General features: G+C 45.8%; 1 protein-coding gene across 8 annotated transcripts in view; it reads left to right on the top strand.

The window, feature by feature from the left end:
* The first annotated feature begins 6,030 nt into the window (after positions 1-6,030).
* Positions 6,031-18,286, top strand: part of LOC147011264 (RIMS-binding protein 2-like) — a 206,291-nt gene continuing 194,035 nt past the window's right edge. For 7 of the 8 annotated variants that reach the window (XM_085858924.1, XM_085858928.1, XM_085858929.1 and 4 more), the window contains exons 1-2: positions 6,031-6,185; positions 10,480-10,748. In XM_085858924.1, the coding sequence (XP_085715050.1) occupies positions 10,533-10,748 (216 nt within the window). In that variant the 5' untranslated portion in view covers positions 6,031-6,185; positions 10,480-10,532. Of the gene's footprint in view, positions 6,186-7,794; positions 7,902-10,479; positions 10,749-18,286 lie in introns of those variants that run through there. The other variant, XM_085858923.1, reaches the window with a different exon arrangement.

Below are 18,286 nucleotides of genomic sequence, written 5' to 3'. Positions count from 1 at the left end.
TCTGGTGACCTACATAAGTATCAAATTTACATCATGATTATCTATACTAAAAGAAGGCTGTGTGTGTGTCAGTGTGTGTGTCTCCCCCATAACTCCAAAACCATGGAACCTTGCTGCCTGAAACTTTGCATGCACACGAGGAAAACTCCAAGGAAGTGCTGGAGTGAAAATTGGGTGTTTGGGTTAATTAAACCCCCCTTTTGAAGATAATTAACGGACTTATTTAATTATATACTTCATCAGGCGATCCTCGGCCCCTTGCTCTCTGGGTCTTAAGGCGTTTCCTGGGTAACCTCACCGGGGTCTGAAGCCGCCATGTTTTTTTGACCTGCTCAACCGACATGTTGTGTTCTGGGCCCTGATAGATTTTTAAATTTAATTTGGCTAATTTCCCACTTGAATTCCTCTTTCAAAGAACTGTTTTAAGGTAAATCTTTGCGTTTATCGTCTTTATGTATTTCATTCATGTATACGTTTATAAACTGAATTACCATAAGGCCACTTAAAAAAAAATTTACTTGTTTAGCATCCTTTTCTTCCAATTTTTCAAGGCAGGGAGGGAGTTATTTTTTTTTTTTAAATGAATGGAGTGGCGGCGTGCCTGGAGGACAAAGACATCTATGGTATTCATGGTCAGAAGGCAAGTTAGGAAGGTACAGAAGACCAGAGAAACTTTCAAGCTTCAAATTGAAGAAGAAAACATGAAAATTGCTGTTTAAATCTTTGTTCAAGTGAAAGTTAAACTTGTACACATGTATTTAAAGTGATAAATGATATTAAAAACATAAAGAGTTAACATATAAACAGAGCTTTTTCTTGTTGTTCCTAGCCCCATGGATTTGGTACATGACTGACCACTGAAATACGAGTGGATCTGTCTGTGAAACCTGAAAGCACTATTAAATGTCGTAGGAAATCATGTACACACAGTGGCATCATTATATTTACTACAGGGTGTTTCATTAAAAAAAAATGACCCCATAGTGGTCCTGGAAATGACAGGTACGTGAATGACAGGCATTCTCGGAGCACGATGAGGACATTCTCCTTCCAATACCCTGGAGTACACATGTACATGTACATTGAGTGAAATTTAATAGTTCTGAGAAGTCCAAGTGAACAAATTAAATTTTGTCACCAGTCATCGTATGCATTTCGAAGTGACACTGCTGGGACTCAGGACCAATTTTACTGCAGATGTACATGCACATGCAGATAAAGAAACCAACATCTGGCTGAAAAGTTGACACAGTAGTCATCTCATGCAGTAGTGGTAGTACTTCAGTCTTTAGCGGTGAATTTCTTGCCACGTCTATGGACCTTTTCCTTTGGCCTACTGTCCTGACAGAAAGGATAGAAACCTTCTACTGTCACAAGATTTTCAACAGCACCACAATGGACGCATATGTCCTCATACCCAGCAGAATAATAGGTTAATTATATTTGTGATCCGCAGTCAAGATTGGCCCGCACATGAATGTTCTTCAGAAGTGAATCGTCCTCTTCGCCAGCCTCGATATTCCTAAACACACTTACACAACTGGAAAGGATCGTCTCCATCTCAACTTCAAGTTCATCCTTCATCTTCTTGGTCAGTCTATTGGAGGCATGGAGGCACCTCCACTTATCGCACTCGTCACACTGAATGACAGTTCCAACGTTCTTTGCTGTGTGGGCAGTAGGATTGAAAGGGCAACCATGCCCTTTCGGCACATCTCGGCTTTTCATAGAAGGGCGGTGATCTTCTGCAGTGGCAACCTTGAAAGAAAAGGTTAAATTAAATGACTACCTCAATGAAGTGCATAGAGCCATACTAGGCTGGACACATTTTTATGGTTTTGAGAAAATGGCAAAAAATATTGTTTGGTTGAATGCTAAAAACTATGTATCTATTAGCAACCGGAAAACAAATGGCATCGATGGTACGCATTTGTCCGATAGAGGGGCCATCGACGGGATGTTCGTCGGTGGGTTTAAAAGCACAAACATGATTCTACACTGTTTTTAGGTGGGAAAACGTTGTTTTGAGGGATTTTACACTTTAAGGGTTTTTAAAAAATCAAAAAAAATCCAGGTCGGAGACATTTCTCCAGTCGGGCAGGGACGCTAAACAAGCAAATTTATTTTATGTGGCTTAATGGAAGTTTCTCTGTCTCTGTCTGTCTCTGTGTGTCTCTGTGTCTCTGTCTCTCTGTCTCTGTCTCTGTCTCTGTCTCTCACACACACCTCTCCCTCCCACAGTGAATAGCAACATTTGGTAAGGTGTCACTCTCCGCACCTCCCCCTGAACTCCCCGTCTCCATCCTCTCTACCTCCCCTTCCCCCTCACCCCCACCTGTCTCCTCTCAACCCTACACCTGCCTCCTCTTTCTCCCTCCCTCCTTCTCCCCCCCACCCCCACCCACGTCAGGTTGTATTTGCTCATTCTAAATAAAAGATTATGTTAGTACTTATAGCAAACGCAGTGAGCTTCATACTTAACGCGTGCACATGAGAGAATAGGAAACAACAACACAATACCATGGCAATTTGGAATCCGTGTCGTTGGCTATGACCCTTTTGCCTCCGTTTTTTTTGTTTCTGGTTATTTTTTGTTTTCCGGTTTTTGTCATGGGGAATGATGCATGTCGGGAGATAAAGGCATCGTCGGAGACATGAAAGACCCAAATAATATCAGACATGGTGTATATTTCCTCCACTGATTTTAATAAAGATATCTCCCGCATCATCAAAAAATAATTTTTAATCGTGATTTACGTTATTTTATCGCTGATCCCGAATCCAGGCCGAAGTAACCGGAAATTGCGTGTACAGTTGTGAACAAGTTATAGGTAAAGTCAGAAGCGAATGTAAGAAGAATACTACGTTCGCTTCTAGTATTTTTTTTTTTTTAGATGAGATCCTGTTCTCGGCGGTGTAGTAGTTGTTGTGAAGGTAATGTTGAGGTAATATTAATTTTTTTAGATGAGATCCTGTTCTTGGCGGTGTAGTAGTTGTTGTGAAGGTAATGTTGAGGTAATATTAATTTTTTTAGATGAGATCCTGTTCTAGGCCGTGTAGTCGTTGTGAAGGTAATGTTGAGGTAATATATATTTTTTTAGATGAGATCCTGTTCTCGGCGGTGTAGTTGTTGTTGTGAAGGTAATGTTGAGGTAATATTAATTTTTTTAGATGAGATCCTGTTCTCGGCGGTGTCGTTGTTGTGAAGGTAATGTTGAGGTAATATTAATTTTTTTAGATGAGATCCTGTTCTAGGCGGTGTAGTTGTCGTTGTGAAGGTAATGTTGAGGATTTTTTTTTTTTTTAGATGAGATCCTGTTCTAGGCGTTGTAGTTGTTGTTGTGAATGTAATGTTGAGGTAATATTAATTTTTTTAGATGAGATCCTGTTCTAGGCCGTGTAGTCGTTGTGAAGGTAATGTTGAGGTAATATATATATTTTTTAGATGAGATCCTGTTCTCGGCGGTGTAGTTGTTGTGAAGGTAATGTTGAGGTAATATTAATTTTTTTAGATGAGATCCTGTTCTAGGCCGTGTAGTCGTTGTGAAGGTAATGTTGAGGTAATATATATTTTTTAGATGAGATCCTGTTCTCGGCGGTGTAGTTGTTGTGAAGGTAATGTTGAGGTAATATTAATTTTTTTAGATGAGATCCTGTTCTTGGCGGTGTCGTTGTTGTTGTGAAGGCAATGTTGAGGTAATATTAATTTTTTTAGATGAAATCTTGTTCTAGGCGGTGTAGTTGTTGTTGTGAAGTTAATGTTGAGGTAATATTAATTTTTTTAGATGAGATCCTGTTCTTGGCGGTGTAGTTGTTGCTGTGAAGGTAATGTTGAGGTAATATTAATTTTTTTGATGAGATCCTGTTCTTGGCGGTGTCGTTGTTGTTGTGAAGGTAATGTTGAGGTAATATTAATTTTTTTAGATGAGATCCTGTTCTTGGCGGTGTCGTTGTTGTTGTGAAGGTAATGTTGAGGTAATATTAATTTTTTTAGATGAGATCCTGTTCTAGGCCGTGTCGTCGTTGTGAAGGTAATGTTGAGGTAATATATATATTTTTAGATGAGATCCTGTTCTAGGCGGTGTAGTTGATGTTGTGAAGGTAATGTTGAGGTAATATGAATTTTTTTAGATGAGATCCCGTTCTAGGTGGTGTAGTTGTTGCTGTGAAGGTAATGTTGAGGTAATATTAATTTTTTTGATGAGATCCTGTTCTTGGCGGTGTCGTTGTTGTTGTGAAGGTAATGTTGAGGTAATATTAATTTTTTTAGATGAGATCCTGTTCTCGGCAGTGTAGTTGTTGTTGTGAAGGTTATGTTGAGGTAATATATATTTTTTTAGATGAGATCCTGTTCTAGGCGGTGTAGTTGTTGTTGTGAAGGTAATGTTGAGGTAATATTAATTTTTTTGATGAGATCCTGTTCTCGGCAGTGTAGTTGTTGTTGTGAAGGTAATGTTGAGGTAATATTAATTTCCTTCATAGCAAAAGGACTGTTTAATTTGATATATTTAAGAAGCGAATGTAACAAGAATTATACGTTCGCTTCTCGGCTTTGCCTGTTCCATATTATTTTGGTATACAGATGTTTGTTTTATCCCCAAGATTTCCGGAGATATTCGAATTTGTATTTGTTGTACCCCATTATTTTGAGGAAAATGGAACTGTCGCACTTTTAACAAAAGGGGTTAATAACACGCACACCCACCACTTGGCACCTTAAGAGTTCCAGTTCTGAATGTCCTATGGTGGAACCTTTTCAGAAATTTCCATCAAACATCTGGTCATTTCCAGGAAATAAAAGTCCCTGGCTCTTGGACTATTAGTTGTGTCCCTGTGCTGTGTCGAAAAATCCAAACACGAAATGGGCTCGACTCAGCCTCGTCCCCCAAATCGGGCTCGACTCAGCCTTGTCCCCCAAATCGGGCACGACTCGGCCTTGTCCCCAAATCGGGCTCGACTCGGCCTTGTCCCCCAAATCGGGCACGACTCAGCCTTGTCCCCAAATCGGGCTCGACTCGGCCTTGTCCCCCAAATCGGGCACGACTCGGCCTTGTCCCCAAATCGAGCTCGACTCGGCCTTGTGCCCCAAATCGGGCTCGACTCGGCCTTGTGCCCCAAATCGGGCTCGACTCGGCCTTGTCCCCCAAATCGGGCTCGACTCGGCCTTGTCCCCAAATCTGGCTCGACTCGGCCTTGTCCCCAAATCGGGCTCGACTCGGCCTTGTCCCCAAATCGGCTCGACTCGGCCTTGTCCCCCAAATCGGGCTCGACTCGGCCTTGTCCCCAAATCTGGCTCGACTCGGCCTTGTCCCCAAATCGGGCTCGACTCGGCCTTGTCCCCAAATCGGCTCGACTCGGCCTTGTCCCCCAAATCGGGCACGACTCGGCCTTGTCCCCAAATCGAGCTCGACTCGGCCTTGTCCCCCAAATCGGGCTCGACTCGGCCTTGTCCCCAAATCTGGCTCGACTCGGCCTTGTCCCCCAAATCGGGCTCGACTCGGCCTTGTCCCCAAATCTGGCTCGACTCGGCCTTGTCCCCAAATCGGGCTCGACTCGGCCTTGTCCCCAAATCGGCTCGACTCGGCCTTGTCCCCCAAATCGGGCTCGACTCGGCCTTGTCCCCCAAATCGGGCTCGACTCGGCCTTGTCCCCAAATCGGGCTCGACTCGGCCTTGTCCCCCAAATCGGGCTCGACTCGGCCTTGTCCCCAAATCGGGCTCTAATCGGCCTTGTCCCCAAATCTGACTGGATCAGACGATTGGACGGACACATGGTGTCGCCTCGATAAGCGCACACGTTGAAATGGATTCTTCATTCATAAGATAAACGGAACAAAGTTTTAGTTTCAAACATAATTGTGAAAGTTGTGAAGTTACTATAGTATTTGCTGTAACTCTATAAATATGATCCACACTTTCGTTAATTGTTCAGTGCAAAAGCCACGGCGACGTTGTTCGTTCCTGTCGCGTCAATCCAAAGATAAATTGTTGAATGTGTATAAGGTTTAAATGAAGGTGTAATTTTTAACCTGTTTTGAACATGTTCGATATATTGAAGTAAAATTAACCCAAAGGAAAGGCAGGAAGAAAACGCAGAGTCCAACCACCAAATGGAGACTTAAGAAGAAGAAGAAGAAGACGAAGACGCCAACATAATATTGTCCAGGCGCGCGTGCTGTCGGGCAGGTAAGCGGAATTCGGAATCGTCACAAATTTAATTGACCAAGGGGTTCGGCATGGTCACAAGCTCAGTCGGTCCGTGTTGTGTAAATGGTATTTAATATGGTTTCGTGTGTACCGTGAGGTAACCGCGAGGTAAGCGTAGGGGTAATCGTGTGGAAACCGTGAGGTAACCGTGAAAGCATAATATACGTGATGTGCTGGCAGGCAGGGGAAAGAGCGGTCGCTCTCATTCACTCTCATGATTACCCCGCGGTTACCCCACGCTTACCTCGCGGTTACCCCACGCTTACCTCACGATTACCTCGCGGTTACCCCACGCTTACCTCACGATTACCTCGCGGTTACCCCACGCTTACCTCACGATTACCTCGCGGTTACCCCACGCTTACCTCACGATTACCTCGCGGTTACCCCACGCTTACCTCACGATTACCTCGCGGTTTCCACACGATTACCTCGCGGTTTCCACACGATTACCTCGCGGTTTCCACACGATTACCTCACGGTTACCTCACGATTACCTCGCGGTTTCCACACGATTACCCCACGCTTACCTCATTGTTACCTCGCGGTTTCCTCACGGTTTCCTCACGCTTACCTCACGGTTAGCTCACGGTTTCCTCACGGTTACCTCACGCTTACCCCACGGTTACCTCACGCTTATCCCACGGTTTCCTCACGCTTACCTCATGGTTACCTCACGCTTACCCCACGGTTACCTCACGGTTTCCTCACGCTTACCTCATGGTTACCCCACGCTTACCCCACGCTTACCTCATGGTTACCTCACGCTGACCCCACACTTACCTCATAGTTACCTCATGGTTACCTTACGCTCACCTCGCGGTTACCTCACGCTTACCTCACGCAGTTAATTTTTGATGTGAGGTTTTGATTTGTGATTTTTCACGGGATGTTTAATTTCGGGTTAAATAGCAGACTTGGTGGTGTGATTGTTCGAGCGTCCTCACCGAGTCTGGGAGGTTGCTGGTTCAAACTCCGTTCGAGTCGTACCAAATAATTTTATTATGGTTCCATCAGCTTCGTTGCTTGACGATCAGCATTTTACAGAATAGAGTACGGATAAACAACGTTGGGAAGGCAATGGCAAACCACCCAGTGTAATCCTTGCCAAGAAGCTGCTTCGTTGAGCAGTACTGACGCTCTGTAAAGAGTATGTTCCATGAAAATATGAAAATGGGTTCAGGGCGAACAATATATGACCTATTTTACTGTTTAAAATCCATTTTCTCAAGGGATTTCTATTAAAATGCTTACGTTTTGCTAAATATACGACATCACCTGAGCAAGACACCGACCTTTTCAAGGAGTTTATAGATTACTTCATCAGGGGTTCGCCGTGTTACGGAACACATATGTGGTGGATGTTTTGGGCCAAGGGTTTTTCGGCCAACCGTTGGTGTCGCACAAAGCTTGTGTAATTTGACGGCAGGGCGTTTCCACAGAACGGAAGGGGATGGGGTGGGGGGGTCTATAATTGGTGGAAGGGGTGGGGGGGTCTATAATTGGTGGAAGGGGTGGGGGGGTCTATAATTGGTGGAAGGGGGTGGGGGTCTATAATTGGTGAAAGGTGTATTGTGTAAGATCTGTATGACCTTGGTGACCAGCTTTCATGAAAACACAAAAGGGACTCCCATGCAGGTGTCAAGGGGGCTGCCGTCTGTTCACATGCGGGGTGATGGGGCGGTGCTTCTTCAGGTGAGGGGGAACAGTCTCGTGAAGCTCTGACGTTTTAATGTTTTGTTTTTTTTTCATATGCCTGAGATGGATTCTGGAGCATGCTAAGATTGCACCGTACATGAACTTGCCAGCTGCGTCGTGGTAATTGGTAGCATGACCAAAATAATTCAAACTACTGAGAATGCGGGACAAATGGCATCCCGGAAGCTATGAGATAGGGGTACAAAGGTGTGTGCATGGAAACTATCCTGTAAAATACAGGATGCCTGTTCACAGTGAAGACTACCCTTGACTGTGACCAAATGAGTTAACCAGCATAGATTATACCAGCTGCGTTGTATGTGAAGAATGTAATACGCCACACATCCCCCTGATATGAGGAGAGGAAGACACCGTTAGCCATTTTAAAAAAAGCCACAATGAGAGATTTTGCAGCAGACTTGGATCCAATGCAATCACCTGGTTCAGTTACTCACAGATTTCCATGAAAGCAGATTCTACTTCGGAGGAGCTAAAGTTTGTGCAAACAGTACGATGACACACAATCAAAATGGTAATTCGGAAATTTTGCATTTGAAGACCAATCCTGTAACTTGTGCTTTTTTTTTTCTTTTTTTTTGTGATCATGGCAAAATAAGTGTTGCTTAACAAGTGCTTAAGTGGTTTGCAATGAAAGAGCAGATGTGGAAAAAGTTTTGTTATAATTACCCTCGCCGGAGGAGAGGGTATTGCATTTGGGTTTGTCCGTTTGGCTGGCTGTCTATCCATTTGTCCACACAGAACGTGAATGTGGTTTTTCTCTTCAAGCACTTATCGGATTGACATGAAATTTTCACCATAGGAGCAACTCATGTGGAATATATGATTGATAATTATGATGTCATCGGTCATGTGGTGTACCAGCCATGTTGCAAAAACGGAAAAACTTTGGACCTCTTTATCTCTGAAACCGCACCAAGGAGAAACTTGAAACATGGCAAATACTCCACATGGGGAATAAGTAGCATTTTGTGTGATGTCATAATTGCATACATAGAACGTGTAGACGCGTGCAAAATTGTTCCAAGTCACTTTCTCGCAGCGAGACGAACGTACGTCAGGCAATTCGTGAACGGTATTCAACACCAAGGCTTTGAAACCCCATGCAGCTGCTTCGTGCGTCGATCATCCTCACCGAGCTGCTATTTGACAAATATGAGGTTCGGGGTCCGTTCCACACGACCAACCAAGAGTTGATGGCCAACGTCTTGCTTCACAATGCTCGCCAATTAGTCTCAGCACAAATACAAGAATTGTGCCGTCTTCTTCATGCGTCGAAGGAAAGCCAGCCGTAAAGCCCTGTTCTTACAGGCCATCTCCTCATTACATTCTCTCTCGACCGCTTGCGACCCTCAATCCGCACTCAACCGTTCCTCTTCCAAACTGTGTTGTGTGTATGCTCAACCGATCTCTCAACTCAACCGATTGACTGATGTCTCCGAACCACCATTTCTTCTCCAGGACGTGGCTTGCACGCACTCCTCTTCCTCCTATTCGCGTCACACGCATCAATCATCAGCCTCGGGGGCTTGACTTTGCCCACCATCACCCTTGGAGGCGGGGCTTCTGCCTGCTTGGCACGTTTGGCTCGCTTGTAAATTAAAAAACGTAGGAATAGGTTACATGGGGGCAATCACATACTGGGGAAACTTATTCTTAATCCCCATCTAATTTACACCGCACCACCCCATGTGGTGACAAGTAAGACTTACTCTCACAGTTTCCCGACTTAATTTCATTGAGATATCTCCTACACGTCCACGGACCAAACAACTCTATTCAATCCTAACTTTCCTTTTAAATTCCTCCATCTACCCCCACAACCGTAGCAATATTCTAGTCTTGGATCTTTAATTAATTTTCTGAAATTTGTAGAATTTGTTTTTCACTTGGAAGTTGTGGGTTACGATGTGTAAATAAAGGTGGAAAAAGTCTGATTTAATGCAATTTAATTCCAGGCTATTGGGTAACAAAAGGTGAAAATTTTGAAAGGGGGTGTAGACTTTCTGTAGGCACTGTATTTATGTCCCTATCCTTACCCTATCTGTATCTGTATGACGTACCCATATCCCTATCCCTATCTGACCTGTATCCATATCCCCTTTCTGACACGTATCCGCATGACGTATTGATATCCCTATCCCAATGTGACCCGTATCTGTATGACGTATCGATAGCCCTATCCCTATCTGACCCATATCCGCATAAAGTATCTATATCCGTTTCTGCATGACATATGTATCTCCTGATCCTTATCTTAACCATATCCACATGACATATCTATATCCCTATCCCTATCCATATCTGTGTATATGGGAATGCAGCGTGTGTGCAAGTGCGCTTGTGTGTATTCACATCCAACCAATATTTGTGTTGATTTCTACTCGACATTCTTGCAGTAAATAGGCGAGAGCAGACCGAGTCTCAGCCAACTTTTCTTCGCTTCCCAATGTACTTCCTTAGTATCCCACAAGGAATGATTAGATTCCATGTAACATAATCATATGTGAACTACCATTTGGAAAGAATGAAAAATAAAATTTCTTGTTATCCACAGATGTCGGTTTATCTCATAATCGAGCTGTCCTGCTGGAGGAGGTTCAGCACGGAATGACCGATGGCACCAGGCAGCTGAACAATCACCGAGAGCTCGAGATTGTACATGAAGATGATCAGGGTCAGGCCTGTGTTGGAGGGTACTGGGATGATGGGTCTATCGATGGGCAACATGACCTGAGCCACAAACTTTGGAAATCTGGAGAAGATGGTGCCATGGAGGCAAATTCCACCCAGCAATATGCTGTTTCTAAGGAGCAACCATTTAAGGTAACTAAATTTTAATGACAAACAATTCATGGTGTTCATGCTTTATTAAATGGCTTCCTTGAGAGGCTTTGTGTGCCCACTTGAGCAAAGCTTCTTTGTTATGGGGAAGAGGATAGTCAAGCCAATGAGCCAGATCGTTGTCATGTGCCAGACTAAGAGTCCATACATCCATTCATTGGGACCACACTCTGTGCAGAGCATTGGTGCTGCCTTAGCAGTCTTCTTAGCTATTAGGCACAATCCTGGACGGGTCGCCACTCTGACGCAGGATACCAGCAAGCTGGTACTCATTTTGCCGACCTCTGAAGGATGACAGGCAGTCAACCCAACCTGGTATTAATTAAACAGATGAGGGGGATTTGAACTCAAGATCCTACGATCCCAAACCCACCACTCCAACCATTAAGCCAACACCACGCATATATTTAGAGTGAAGTTGCGTATAATGGATTGTGCTGTTATCAATTCGTTGTACTGTACTGTATCTTGTTGGATCAAATTTTCCAACCTGCAAGGATTTAACTCTCAGCACTGGGACCAATAAACATTCATATTATCCACAGCTAAAAAGGTATTTGCTTGTCATGCCACTAAAAGTTTACAATTTTGTTTTTAGGCCTCTGAAAATTTATTGAGGGTTGATTTATTCTCCAATCTCTTATGGTCATTACAGCTATCTTTTTTTAAAAGGTCATATGTTGTGTGCATTGTGCTGTACTATTATTTTGGGATGCGGTGTCAATTGCAGTGTCAACTGTTGATGAGATGAGCAGAATCCCGCAGCTGCTTTATCCTTGTTATGGATAGAATACATCCTTAAGCGTGTACAAGTCACACTTTGTACTATGACAGAACACTTAATGAAACATAAGCAAGTAGAGCTATGCACTGTGCTGTTTGTCACCATGAAAAAGATGTTATTTGTATTGTATCTCATCTTTACACGTGCATATTCTTTTTGATCCGGGTATCACATCATGTGATTATGTCATGAAGCTTTCCCAGAAAAGTGGAGACTTATAGCAGCAAAGGGGGGGACCAACTCCAACATTGCATTCCAAAATCGTGGGCAGTAATATGAATGAGCAGGTGTCCACATACTTTTGGCCATGCAGTTTATATACTCTAAATATATATGAAAACGAAGACCCACCTACATCTCTCGTCTGTGATTGGAGGGAATAACCAATCGGCTCTCACCTCATCAATGAAACCCAGGTGGCTAAACTAGCATTAAACTCAGGTGGCTAATGTTCCTGGCTGCAAACCTGACTGGTGATCACCAGGGCAGAGACAATGTGCTCGCGTGGCAGGCGACACGTTGCTGACAGGTCGTGCAGCAAGTGCTGCGATGGGACTCGATCTGTGACGTGCCACAGCTCCCAGGTAAACCAGTGTCATGGTCGGGTGTTGGCGACTAAACCATCTCCACCATCAGGTTTCTTGGTGAGGAGTTTGCACGATATGGACACCCAGCAGGATTAATAACTAACCTTGTCAAAGGGTGGAGGAGCTCTTTGTGAGCCAACGGCCATCCATATCTAGTGCCCAACTGTGTCTGTAGACGTCGTCCTGAATTTGTTTACTTTTTTTTTTCTTTCAGAAGTTGGTGGCAGGATTTGCACTCCAGCTACCGTAAAACCCTACATTCCATAAAACACAAAAACGCAAAGACAATTGAAACCCCACTCCGTGGGAGTACCTGCTGTGCCTTCCACAGGGAAGCTCACCGAATGATGGGATTGGGGCAAAGCCTTCGGGGCCCTCACTTTTTGATAGGAGGAAAACCATGGGGTAATCTTCCCGGGTCAGATTGCGGTCGTGTGTGTCAGGGTGATGCTGAGGTGTCGTCCACCAGACGGCGTTCTCCTTGGGTTAACCTTAGACGGTCCCTTTGGGTGGGTGCCTGAAATGTCATCCAAATAGAGGATGATCACCTGTCTCTGTTATCATCTGATCTCACGCGTTTTAATATTGGTATTGCAGCACTCTTTGAGGTTCGGAGACCGGAAAGTAGCGAGATAATGGTGGGTGGTTACACCTACTCTTGGTTTGGTCGCTCTCATGGTTGCCTTGCCCAAGGAGTTGCTGCAGCCTTGTCAAATAAGCTGACTCCATGAGGTAACACCGGTCAACAAGCGTATTATGAGAATAAGGATTTGTCACTCCTTGGGTGTCATTTCCCTGGTCTCTGTACTTGCTCTGACTTAGGCGTGTGATCTCAACGTGAAGGACGCATTCTATGTCACGCTCAATTCTGTGGTTGATTATGCCCCAGGCAAGATGCACTTCTAGTTTTGGGGGATTTCAATGCATCAACTGGAACTGGTAGGGATGGTTATGAGACGTGTGTTAGTCCCCATGGGTCTGGAACTGTGCACCAGAATAGCACCAAGTTCCTTGACTTTGCAAGAAGTCATGGACTTCGGGTGGCTGTTTAATGGTTTCAGCACCCACAGGCTCATCGCTGGACTTGGTATTCCAACGCTGGCGGTGTGGCAAAGGAGATTGACCATGTGCTCGTTGATGGTCGCTCGAGGATGATCCAGAACTGCAGGGTCTACCAGAGTGTTCCTTTTCTCAATACTGACCACAGGCTTGTGGTAGCAACACTGAAGTTGCAGCTTAAATCTGGGAGAATGGTACCATCCCTGCCGAGGCTGGATGTTGACAAACTCAAGGATGAGAGGGCAGCTGAGGAGTTTGCGAACAGGTTGAGTGGGGATTTGGGCGGTCTGGGTGCTTTGGGGAATCCTGAAGAGTTTTGGAGTGCCTTCAAGACAACCATTCTTGATGTTGCCGGTGGATGTCATGGAACTCACCGGTGGGCGAAGAAGAAGCTTGTCTCTCAAGGAACACTGGATACCATTGACGTAAGTCGCAGGACCAGGTTTAATGGCAGAGCTGAGCTTTTCAGGGAATTGAGGTGTAAAACTGTACGTGCGCTGAGGGTGGACAAGGATGTCTATGTGCGAGGAATCTGTGAGGGGTAGGGTGGTTCACAATATAATGGTATGAGTAAAAGTTTTCCAAATTTTGCCAGATCTCATTTTGCCTTGTTCCTATTGACATTTTGAACATCTGTACCAAAAATTGAGCCAATAGGACACCAGTAAAGGGTGGCACACTTTTCCACAATTTTTATTGCTCAACCTAAGCTCTATGGACAGTTGCGGAACTTACTGAGTAATTGCTAACATCATGTCCCAAGCTCTTTGCTGTCACTATGAAGGATGCAGCAGCCTGACGATTGGATAGACTTTCTCTGTCCCATGTTGTTGTCAATGAAGCAACAAGTACTTCAGATGAGCCTCGCTTCTTTAATCCTGCATGTGAGATATGGCTGGGCTTGGCAGGCGTTGTCCTGTAAGCGAACTCTTCGTCTGAACCATCTTCAGAGGCTGTTGATGAATCTTGTCCAACTTCTTCCCTCAATCGAGATAGTGTGTGAGTACCTCGGATACACTTCTGTTTTGCCATTGTTTCTGCACTGTGTTCAGCTCTTGCGTTTCTCTCAGCTTCTCTTGCCCTATTTCTCTTATCCTTCCCTTGCTGAACCTTGTCTACACATCCAAAAGAGCATGACATCCGGTCTTCTCTTTGGCGCCTTAGAAATTCTTTGTCTTCTTCGGGGATCTTCAGGTCGAATATGTTTGCTGCAGCAATATCGAAGAGGTCCTGAAGATCCCCTAGCCAAGTTTCACAACGTAAAAGAGCTCCATCCGTCTCTCTGTTTTTCTCTTTTATTAGTTTCTTGTACTCCGCAAACAGCTTCTTGATCTTTTTTCGAAGATTGGCATCCGTCATTGTCGGTAAACTGGCTCTCTCCCATATCTTCTTTACTTCATCCATTGTTGCTGTTGTGGCCTTTGATAATGCCTTCCCCTCTTCAATATGATAGAGGAGGTGGAGTAGCACTTGCTACTTTGAGGGAAGACGAGCTCCTAAAATGGAAGGTAGAAGAGGCTTCTCGAGCAAGTTACATTTCTTTATTGATGCCATTATTCCTGAAAATAGAAAAAAATGTCAACATTGTGAAAAAGTGTGCCATCCCTAAATGTGCAGCAATTGACTCCATTTTTGGTACAGATGTTTACAATGCCAATTGGAACAAGACAAAAAGCGATCTGGCAAAATTTTGTGAAAATAAATTTTGTGAAACACCCTAGTGAGGGGGTAGAGCATCACCTGTGGTGATCAAGTGATTCTCGTCCTGCTTACAGGGGAATTCACACATCACGTTCCTCCAAGCCCATCCCTCGGTGTATTGCAGTTAGAGCGGAGGGTGGTGGGCTCTTGACAGAGGAGTCCGAGGTAAAGGATTGCTGGGCTGGTAACTTTGAGCGGCTGTCTCAGGCTGCTCCACCAGGTGTCGAGTTGGATGTCAGGGGTGTTACTATCCCTATTGCTGACCCTGCACTCAACTGTGATCCACCTTCACTTGTGGAAACACAGGTTGCGGTGAACTGGTTGAAATGGGGTGAAGTTCTTGGGATATGTGGCATCCATTCTGACCTTCTCAAGGCTGGTGGAAATGCTGTACTCGTGTCGTTGCATGAAGTTCTGTGTTCTGCCTGGAACACAGGCATACCCAACTGACTGGAAGGAAGGGCCTTGACATCCCTCTGGAAAGGGAAGCGTGATTTCCAGGACTGCAACCGAGGGAGGATGCTGATCTCAGTGCCTGGCAAGGTCTTTGCTTGGATAATTCTTGATAGGGTTTGCCACCATATGCTTGAGCAGTCAGGCTTTACACCAAAGAGGTCAATGATTGAACGCATCCTTGCCCTTCAGCTCCTCACCAAACACAGATGAGAGTTTTGGCAGGGGCTGCTTGCAGCCTATGTTGACCTCCACAAAGCATTTGATTCAGTGAATTGGGATGCTCTCTGGGGAATTTTTTTGTCTTCAGGGGGTGCCACCAAAACGAATCAATCTGATTTCTGAACTACACTCTGGTACTCAGTGCTGTGAGATGTGGTGATACCATCTCTCACTTATTTCCAGTTATTACTGGAGTTCGTCGCGGTGTGTACTGGCCCCCACACTTTTCAGCACATTGTATGGACTGGATTATGGGGAGGATGTCGGAGAGAGCAAGCTGCGGTGCATTGTTTGGAAATGTCAAGATCTCAGACCTTGATTTCGCAGATTATGCAATCCTCTTCTCGGAGACTGGATATCCTTTTGGGAGCCTCGCGGTGTTGAATGAGGAGTTGGAGCTGCTGTGATTATGGGTTCCCAGAGTCAAAACCATGATCCAGGCTTTCAATACCATCTTGGATGCTGTTGTCTTGTGTTTGTGGTGTGTTTGTTGAGGTCATGGAGAGATTCACTTACCTTGGCAATGGTATTCAGGTCCTTGCTGGGTGTGAGCCAGAGGTCTGCAGACATCTGGGCCGGGCTTGGGGGAGTCATGGATTCATTGGATCATTTGGTGTGGCGCTCTCGGTACCTTTGCAGGATGATGAAAGTCCGAGTCATCAGGCCCTTGGTGCTTCCAGTCTTGCTCTATGTATGTGAGACTTGGACTCTGACCAGGGAACTGAAATGGAGACTTGATTCCTTTGGTACCAGGTCTCTTCGGAGAATCCTTGGGTATCGCTGGTCGGACTTTGTATCCAATGAGCGGTTCCTGAAAGAGACTCAAATGAGATTTGTTACCTGCATAGTCCGTGAGTATCAATTGCGGCTGTGTGGAGATGTGGCTCGTTTTCCTGACGCTGATCCTGCTCGCCAGATTCTCTCAGCGAGGAAGCTTCGTGAGTGAAGGAGGCCAATGGGCTGACCACGTGCTTCGTGGTTTAGTGGGTTGATCAGCATCTGAAGAAGACGGGGATGGGCCAGGCATCTGCCTGGGGGATGGCGAGACGGAGTCCCCTGGAGTACCGGTGGAAAGTGGACGCAACGATGCGCTGTTCCAGCGCATCCTCCCACACCTGATCTGACCTGACCTACCTCATCAAGTTTGGGGGTTTGATTCAGCATATACGTAAATATATATATATATATATATATATATATATATATATATATATATATATATATATATATTGTTGCGGTCTTCGCGCCCGCCGGCGTGCGAACGGCCACGTAACTCGAATCGCGGCACGTCGCCCACCGGACGGACAATCCAGTCGTGACCCTCTCGGACTAACGCCGGGAACCAGTCACGGGTGGACCTTTCGGTCTCACCGCGATCGAGCCAATCAGCCCCCGCGTGGGATAGGGTTGCTCGCCAAATTCGAACTACCTAAGTACCCACGCGGAGGGTAGACCGGGCGATCGCACCTCGCCGCAGGTCGACTTCGGACACGGGCCACTTAAGCGACGCGTTCCCGTACTATCAGAATAACCGAGCGGTGTTATCGTCGACCTCGACGGTTCGATTAATTATCGGGCGTATTCAGCCCACTACCAACCCTTTACGTGAAGCAAGATGGGGATTCAATGGAGGAAAGACGGCGAAGCGGGAGAACAGTTCAACAATAAAGCACATTTATTCTCGGCACACGGGAAGCACACAAATACAATTCCACCTAATGCACACAAAAAAGAAAACGCACTTCCATTTACACAAAAAGCAAATATAAAGTGAAAACACAGTGCAGAGCTAATACCGACTACCGAGCACACGGCAACACTTATACAATTCTACTTCACAGACGGCGCCGACAACACATACCCAAAACCAAGGAAAAGAAATCCCCAAGAATGGGGCAGGCCTGAGGCCGAGACCGGGTCGGGCCTACCCGTCTGGTGATGAGACGCGGAGCGCGATGGCCCGCAACCCGCGGGCCTCGTGGACAGTGCCTGGCAGGGGGGTGGGAACGGGGCCCCCTTGGTCGCACTATCTCAGCGCGGGGGGAAACAGGAGGGGGTTGCTGATGCTCGGGGTATAGAGGATCTTTATTATCCCTGGTGTGCGTCTCCACCTCGGCCAGGTCGCGCTGCCGGCCTCCCTCGGGCGTGCAGCTCCTGGCACCGACGCGAGCACCCCTGGTGTCCGACTCTCTTCAGCTTCTCCAGCCACTGCAGGCTTCGGGCTCCAGTCTTCCACTCTCGTCCCCTCCGTTCCGACTCCTTCTCGTTCTCGACTCCTTCTCGTTCTCGTTTGCGACTCTCCTCTGGTTCTCCTTCTCCTTCTCCTTCTCGTTCTCCTTCGTTCCGACTCCTTCTCGTTCTCGTTTGCGACTCTTTTCTGACTGACGAACACCGTCCTTTTATCCCCCCCGTAACTTCGCCTTTGACCCCCTCCCTTTGACCTTTCACCTCGCTCCCCATTGGCCCGAGAAAAAGTGGGCGTGAAGGCTTTTGATCCACAAATTTGCATATATCGATCGCCCTGGGGCGGAGCCAGTCGCCCCTCGCTCACCGATTGGACGGCAAAAAGTGGGCGTGTGTCGTTTTTGATCCGTTTTTGAAGCACAAAATCCGTGATTTTGTACACGCTGTTCAACGTGCGCCCTGCACGAGTCCAACACCGGTACCCACAGCGGGGCAAGAACGGTGGCGATGCTACGGTTGTGAGGTGTGCG

The sequence above is a fragment of the Eptatretus burgeri genome, chromosome 16 (assembly GCF_056783735.1).
Source record: "Eptatretus burgeri isolate ZD-2024b chromosome 16, Ebu_testis_v1, whole genome shotgun sequence".
NCBI lineage: Eukaryota > Metazoa > Chordata > Myxini > Myxiniformes > Myxinidae > Eptatretus > Eptatretus burgeri.
The sequence above is the reverse complement of the archived record's forward strand: the minus strand, read 5'-3'. Positions and strand labels throughout refer to the sequence as shown.